Source organism: Silurus aristotelis (assembly GCF_946808225.1).
Source record: "Silurus aristotelis genome assembly, chromosome: 16".
Lineage (NCBI taxonomy): Eukaryota > Metazoa > Chordata > Actinopteri > Siluriformes > Siluridae > Silurus > Silurus aristotelis.
In genome coordinates, this window is record NC_139589.1 from 2,548,948 (window position 1) to 2,556,818 (window position 7,871).

General features: G+C 41.0%; 1 protein-coding gene across 3 annotated transcripts; it reads left to right on the plus strand.

The window, feature by feature from the left end:
• The first annotated feature begins 1,161 nt into the window (after positions 1–1,161).
• Positions 1,162–7,762, plus strand: septin4a (septin 4a). Of its 3 annotated transcripts, none has more exons than XM_083564493.1 (11): positions 1,162–1,522; positions 1,643–1,739; positions 1,839–1,925; positions 2,529–2,652; positions 3,142–3,276; positions 3,367–3,484; positions 3,560–3,643; positions 3,828–3,924; positions 4,811–4,973; positions 5,883–5,976; positions 7,155–7,762. In XM_083564493.1, exons 1-11 carry the CDS (start codon positions 1,223–1,225, stop codon positions 7,212–7,214), a joined length of 1,359 nt encoding a protein of 452 aa, XP_083420619.1. In that variant the 5' UTR covers positions 1,162–1,222; the 3' UTR covers positions 7,215–7,762. The 3 variants fall into 3 exon arrangements, with proteins under 3 accessions (XP_083420619.1, XP_083420620.1, XP_083420618.1); XM_083564494.1 differs by having other exon boundaries at positions 3,828–3,879; XM_083564492.1 differs by having other exon boundaries at positions 3,367–3,643.
• Positions 7,763–7,871: the final 109 nt, after the last annotated feature.

Consider the following 7,871-nt stretch of genomic DNA (forward strand, 5'->3'; position numbering starts at 1 on the left):
ACACATACATACAGAATACGACATGCAGTGAAATGCTTTATACCACTGTCCAGCATTCAAGTACAAAAGGAATAAATATAAAACAGAATAAAAAAAACGATTAAATACAGTAGAAAAATGAAAGAGTATATCAGATATTACCAGTACAAATTAATGTGATTTAGTGTAATTGTCCTTAAAGTGTCCATGTGGAAATACTGTACACTGTATGGCCAGATGTTCTGTATGTTCTTTTCAAACATCCCATTGCTCATTTAGCCCCAATTTACTCTCATGATAACCTCCACTCTTCTTGGAAGATTTGCCACCAGATTTTCTGGAGATTTGTTCAGCCACAAGGCTGATGTAGGTGAGGTGAGGAGGCCTGGGGTGCCATCAGCGTTCACATTCTTTACGTTCAATAGGATGTAAGGTCAAAGCTCTATAGCAGAAGATCTTTCACACAAGTCCAACCTATGTAAAGCAGATCTTTATGGAGCTGAAACAGGTGTTGATCTCCTAGTTCAAGTGAAGGGAAAATTTCATGCTTACTTAAGGTGAAAGTTTGTGAAAGAACCACATTTGTGTAGAAAAGTCAGGTGTCCCAATAGTTTGGCTGTCAAAAAACCATGGGATCATGTGCACCACTTCCTTTCAACTGCTGCAAAAAAACCCATGATGTTTTTGGTTAATGAGAACAGCGATTATTGTTCCAGCCGAGTTCTGGTTTGTCACGTGCAAATTTTAGTTTCTGCTTTTTCTTTTTTAGAATGAAATATTCGATCGATACTCTTTCTTTATTAGCGAAAAATTATTGATTCCGGTTGCTTGTTGTTCTTTGCCTGTTGTTCCTGCTGCTTTCAGGTTGTCCTGCAACGTCTTTTCACTGCAGGCTTATGTTAGTCAACAAAGTCAAAGCCGTCTCAGGACGTCTTTCCCTTTATTCTCTATTTACACAATATCATAATTACGAGATGTGACATTTGAATTGTTGTTGTTTTGATATTAAGAACCAGAAGCAATGATGAAGCAGTACTGAAATTTCTAATGAAGTTAGAAACATTGGGTGGAAGGTTTTTGGAGGTTTAGATTTTTCTTTTTTGCAAAACTCTAACTCTATAATTATATAAAAATATGCTGAGGTAGATGTTATGAGAACAGTTTGTGAAGTGGACTGCACACTTAAAACTACAAATGCCAAATCTCAAGAACTTTCTGTCTGCTTCAGCTGTCCAGTTTATCTATGGAAGATCCACAGGATGCAGAGCTGGTGTACACCATGAGAGATTTGACCTCTAAGGTAGGACACACGTTTCCTGGCCGTGAGACACGTATGACGGACAGGGACCCGGAAGGCAGATACCGTCCTCACACCCCTGGCACACCCACTTTCCCTCGTCGAGTGAGAAGGAACCTGCAGGGCTCCGAACCGGACCTTCTGCGCCGCTGTCACTTCAGTTCCATCGGTTTCCTCGAGTCTCCACTTAGTCCTTCAATATCTAAGAGACCCTGGAGCAGACTAAATCCTTACGATTCTCCTGAGGTAACGTATCTTTATGAGGGCGTTTGAGATGTCACCAGGCGTCTGGTGTCTTGTAAAAAAAAAATCAAACATGGACTATTTTAGAGTCTGCAGTAATTTGTTTTCTGTAATTGTTTTTAGGATCAAGATAAGGAATATGTGGGATTTGCAACCCTTCCCAACCAGGTGCACAGGAAATCTGTGAAAAAAGGGTTCGCTTTTACGCTGATGGTAGCCGGTGAGCCTTAAAGATCATTTTCCAGTGAGAAGAAAAGGTTTACAGTTAAAAATTATTTATTAACACATACTGTGTAATTGTTTTACAAAATCTTTGTAGGGGAGTCTGGATTGGGAAAGTCCACGTTGGTCAACAGCCTTTTCCTAACAGATGTCTACAAGGACAGGATTCTGCTGAGTGCTGAAGGTGTCAGGAAGAGATACAAGAGACCATTATTTACTGATCAGGCATCACATTATGAGCACCTGCCTAATATTGTTTGGGTCCTTTTTTAATGCTGAAACAGTCGTGACCCATTGATCATTAACAGTATGAACTTCTTCAGCAGTTTGAGCTACAGGAGCTCGTCTGTTGGATCGGACCACATGTCCAGCCTTCGCTCCTCACGTGCATCAGTGAGCCTCGGTCGGCGATTCACCACTGTTCCTTCCTTGGAGCACTTTTGATAGATACTGACCACTGCAGACCAGGAACATCCCACAAGAGCTGCAGTTTTGGAGACGCTCTGACCCAGACGTCTAGACGTCACAATTTGTCAAACTCGCTCAAATCCTTACACACGCCAATTTGAGGAAAAATGTTCACTTGATGCCTAATAAATAAATCCTCCCACCAACAGGTGCCATGATGAAGAGATCATCAGTATTCTTCACTTCACCGCTTATAATGATATTATGTCATAATGTGTTGCCTGATCGGTGTGTATACAATTCTTTATTTTAAATTATCTTTGAAATGGAGGAGCATCAGAATCATCTGAATGAAGAAATTTGTTCTGCTTTCCTACAGAAAGGATCACCAAAACTGTGGAAATCACCAAACATACCATCACCATTGAGGAAAAAGGTGTAAAACTCAAGCTCACCATTGTGGACACACCAGGTTTTGGAGATGCCCTCAACAACACTGAGAGGTAATAATACACTGTATATACAAAAGGTTGTTATTTGGTTGTTCCTCAAACTGTTGCCACAATGTCGAAAGCAACAGATATAGAAGCATTACAATTGGCATTCACTGGTACCAAGAAGCTCAAACTCGTTCCACCATGATCCTGTGGACAAAACAAGAATCATGAATATGTGTTGTGATCTGTAAAGAGATCGTACCTCCTTCAACCCCATGAACGCCATTGGAATGAACCGGAACACTGACTGAGCCCTCAGTCAGTCTTATTAGACATCAGTGTCTGCTTTTACTGCTCCTGTAGCTAAATAGCCCACACCTCAAAGCCTTCACAGAAGAGTGGAGCTCATTTTATCAGCAAGAGAGCATTACAACTGTAAATTGGATGCTCAGAAAGCTTCTAATGGACAATCTTTTGCCATTATTCCAAATGTTCACATAGGGTATAGTGTAAAGCAGGCCATAGCCATTTATTTTTATTTTTTTAACGTTATAGATGGAAGCCAATAGTGGATTTTGTTGACCATCAGTTTGAGCAATACTTCAGGGATGAAAGTGGGTTGAACCGCAAGAACATTCAGGACAACCGAGTGCATTGCTGCCTCTATTTCATCTCACCATATGGCCATGGGTAAAATAAAACGAATTGAAACATGACTGTATAAAGAATCTTGGTTATTAAATTCATTATTTCATCTATTTATTATAACCGTGTCAACAGCCTCAGGCCAGTCGACGTGGAGTTCATGAGGGCTCTACATGAGAAGGTCAACCTAGTGCCTGTGCTGGGTAAGGCAGACTGTCTTACACCACTGGAAGTGTTACGGAAGAAGAAAAAAGTGCGTAATTTCCCATTATATCTTCATATCATATCAACGTGTGGGTTATATGACACGGAAGGTTTCCTTTTCCAGATACGAGAGGAGATCGAGAGGTTCGGGATCAACATCTATCAGTTCCCTGAGTGCGACTCGGATGAGGAAAATCAAGACCTGAAAGTGAGCAAATGGGGAGTGTTTTAGACTTTGTGTAAAACGTCATGTGAAAAATGTTAGATACCGAGTGAAGTCAAATCCACTGTTACGATGCGAAATGTCCTAAAATTCGTTATATTTTTTTTCTCTTTAATTGTTCATCATAAATTTGAAGTCTGATCCGTCTTTTGTGTGTTTTGTGTAAAAGGATAGTATTCCTTTTGCTGTGGTCGGCAGTAACGTTCTTGTCGAAATCAAAGGTAGGAGAGTCCGAGGCCGTGTGTATCCTTGGGGTGTTGTGGAAGGTATTTTACAGTCATACACTTTTTCTTTTCTTTTTGGGTTTCTAATACTTTGTATGACTGACTATTAATCAGAGGTTGTTTAATAATATTGCAAATGTATGTTTATTAATATCAAAATTTCATTCATATTAAATATTTTTCCATCTTGGACCCAATGTTTACTAATGCAAACGTTTGTGGACACCTGACCATAAATGTGTTTTTTGAACATCCCATATTCCCCATTTGCTCTTATAATAACCTCCACTTTTCTGGGAAGATGTTCCACTAGATTTTACAGTGTATTTGTGGAAATTTGTGCTCATTCAGCCACAAGGGTGTTAGTAAAGTTAGGTACTGATGTAGGTAAGATCGAGGAGGCCTGGGGTGCAGAGGATCTTGCACTTAAACCCATGAAAATCATATCTTCATAGAGCTGGTTTTGTGCACAGAGGCATTGTCATGCGAGAACAGGTTTGGGGCTGTGAAGAGAAGATTTTATGCTTCTGCATCCAGAGACATCCTGTACAATTGTGTGTTTTCAACTTTGTGGTAACAGTTTGGAAAGAAGCACAGATGGCTGGAAAAGATGGGTGTCCCAATACTTTTGGCAGTATGTCGAGAAATTGATACAAATTTCATGAAAAAATATATGAAAAAAAAAATGCAGTTACATTAAACAATCCTAATTAGTTGGAATAATAAAGAAGAAGAAGTGTGCAAATCATAGACTCAGTTCTCAGCATGAGCAGGACAAATTCAGAGAATAAAACTAATAAAAGAAAATCACTATATCTATACCCTAATACCTTCAAAAGCTTCTGAATCACCAAATTTTTCATGACATAACCATTTATTTATACTGCACTGCATAATATGAATAATAATTTTTGCCTTTTTCTTTTAGTGGAAAACCCCACCCACTCAGATTTCCTGAAGCTCAGGAACATGCTGGTTCGTACCCACATGCAGGACCTGAAGGATGTGACGCAGGAAATCCATTATGAAAACTACAGATCTGAGTGCATCCGGAACATGACCCGCATGGTGATCAGAGAGAGAAAACGCAGGTCTGAACCAAATACGCAAGAAGTCTCACGGTAAAGATCTACTTTTTTAATACGAGTCCATGAGGACGTCTGGTGAAATTGACTCCGGAATGCAGTGTGATGGGGGGAGTTGAAGGTTGAAGTCTGATTTTCCGTACAGTTTTTTTAGATATAGTGACGTCCATGCGAGACAGCGAGAAACAGAATCTGGAACTTCAGTTGTGACATTCGTTTGGTGAAACAGGAAACAGGTGTGGATGATGAAGTGTAGCACATGAACATTGAGGTGCAGGTGCTAATGGGAAACATTCCATCATCCTGACACACTGCTTTTTCAAACATACTTTTAAACCCTGAGACACACCGAGCCTTTTAGAGCAAAGTGTAGTCACTGGAACGAATATGATCCACTATATGGACTAAAGTATTGTGACACTGGACTTTTCCAGCCACATGTCCTTCTTCACCAAAACGTGACCACAATCTTTGGATGATGTTGCATGAAATTCTCCTTTCACTTGAGCTAGACGGCTGAGGTCCAAGAAGATATAGTTTACATGGTTTGGAGTGAAAGATCTCCTGCATTAGAGCTCAAATCGCATTGAAGACCTTTGGAATGACTTGCAATGTCAAAATCTAGTGGAAGATCTTCTCAGAAGATCCAGTGGAGGATATTATAACAGCGAATGGGGACTAAATATGGATTTTTAACAAGCACATGCCAACCATTATTGTCTTTATAGCCTTAAGGAGGGGCAAATCTGCAGAAATGGTGGTGCATGCTTGCCAGAACTCAGTAGAAGGTCTCACAGATGTAAATAAACATAATTATAGTGTGTATTTTAAGGCTTTTACGTACACTTCAGATTGAAGGTTTTGGGATTAAGCAGGACTTGTTTGACACGTGTTTCTTTTCTCTCCTCACGGCAGTCTGTGTAACTATCTGAGAGAGAGCGCTGCAGATTTGCCTCTGGTGCCTGTGGACGATGAAACGGAGCGCCTCATTTGGGAGAAAGACGAGGAGGTAAGAAACACATTAGGGGTGGGAGGTTGCAACAGTCGAAAAGGTTTGAAGTGAATCGAGGAAATAATCTCAAATCAATAAATGTACATTCATGGCATTTGGCAGATGCCCTGATTCAGACAAACTTACAACTAAGAAGTTAAGGGGTTAAGGGCCACGCGCAAGGGCCCAGCAGTGGCAGCTTGGTGGTTTTGCGATTTAAACTTATGTCCTTCTGATACAGTCTTAACCACTGAGCTACCTGCTCCTATTATACGATTATAACTGATTATAAATGTTCAAAACTAAACGTTTCAAGTACTTTATTTATCTACGATCACCTTCAAAACAGTCCCCTTGCACAGCAATACAGCACCCCTTGTGTTCCAGCCACTTCTAAAACTGCCCTGGAAGTCTTAATTTCGAAGCGGCAAGCACCTTCTGCGATTTGCACCGGATCTCCAAAATGGTGTCAAGGAAGAGGGCAAAGTCCGCATGAGCCAAATCTGGCGAGTAGGGTGGGTTGCGGAAGTGAGATCATGCGGATCGTTCTCCGACGATCATCATGAACGAGTAGCCAAATGGTTTCGACATTTCCGTTGGTCGAGCTCGACGAACGTCTTTCTGATCTCCTGTCATCTTCCAGCGATGTTCTTCTGCTCTTAAAGCTCATGCGCCGCTCAAAACACCTCGGACGACTCGTCGCAGCGCCGCTGTATGTCTAACAGCCGTCATGGCAAACATCTCTGTAGCGGATTTGTTTGCTCTTTGTTCTAACTCACTGTCCGTGATGAAATTGCAGACGTGGTTACGCACGTGGTCAGAACATCACCAGTTACACCATTAGTCTAGAAATGTTTGATACCACCTCATAGCTGATGTGTAAATTCCGATTTTGAAACTAATAAATAACGCTAATAATTTCATTTGCACAAAACTCTAATACTTTAAATTACGAATTGTATTGGATTCAGTGGTATTAAATATAGTTGCCTTGAGTAATAGGAAAAGAGATTTATTATAGATTGAGATCTTTTTCAAACTGAACTCCAACCAAAAACCTATAAAGCTGGAATACTTCTTCCCAACAATCCTCATTCAGCATTAGCCAAAGACTTTTGGCTGTATAGTGTGTACAGTATTATAAGTAGTGATACTGCAGGTATGACGGAAACTGATTTGGTGTGTTTTGTTCACAGCTCCAAAAAATGCAAGAGATGCTACAAAGGATGCAAGAGCAGGTGCATCATGGGAACTGAAACAAGAATGTGACGCATTCGGTTATTCATTTGCTACAAATCAATCAGTAAATCGTCTTCTTTCGCCTGCTCCTGTTAAGGCCCTTCACAGCTGATCATCTGCATCACTCCATACTACTCTGTCCTCTGTTTCCCTCTTTCACACCAACCACATCCAAAACCCTCCTCCTTGGACTTCCTCTTTTCCTCCTGCCTGGTGGTTCCATCCTCAGCATTCTTCTACCTTCTACACATCACCAAACCATCTCACCTTGTCTCCAAAATGTCCAACCTGCTCAGTCCCTCTGATAGACTCGTTTTTAATCCTGTCCACCCTCATCAAAATCACAGCATCTTCAACCTTATGTAGATACACTACTGATCGGGTACAACATTATGACCATCTGCCTAATTTTGTGTTTCCTGGTCCCATCGAGCATCAACTTCTTGAGCTACAGGAGCTCCTCTGTTAGATCGGACCACACGGACCGACCTTCGATTCCCACCTCCACCAAACCCGGTCGCCGGCTCACCACTGACCCCTACAGACCACGAACATTCAACAAGAGCTCGTCTAGACGTCACAATTTATCAAACTCCCCAAAATCCTTACACTCGCCTATTTTTCCCGCTTCGAACATCAACTTTGACAAAATGCTCCATAATAAATAAATCCCA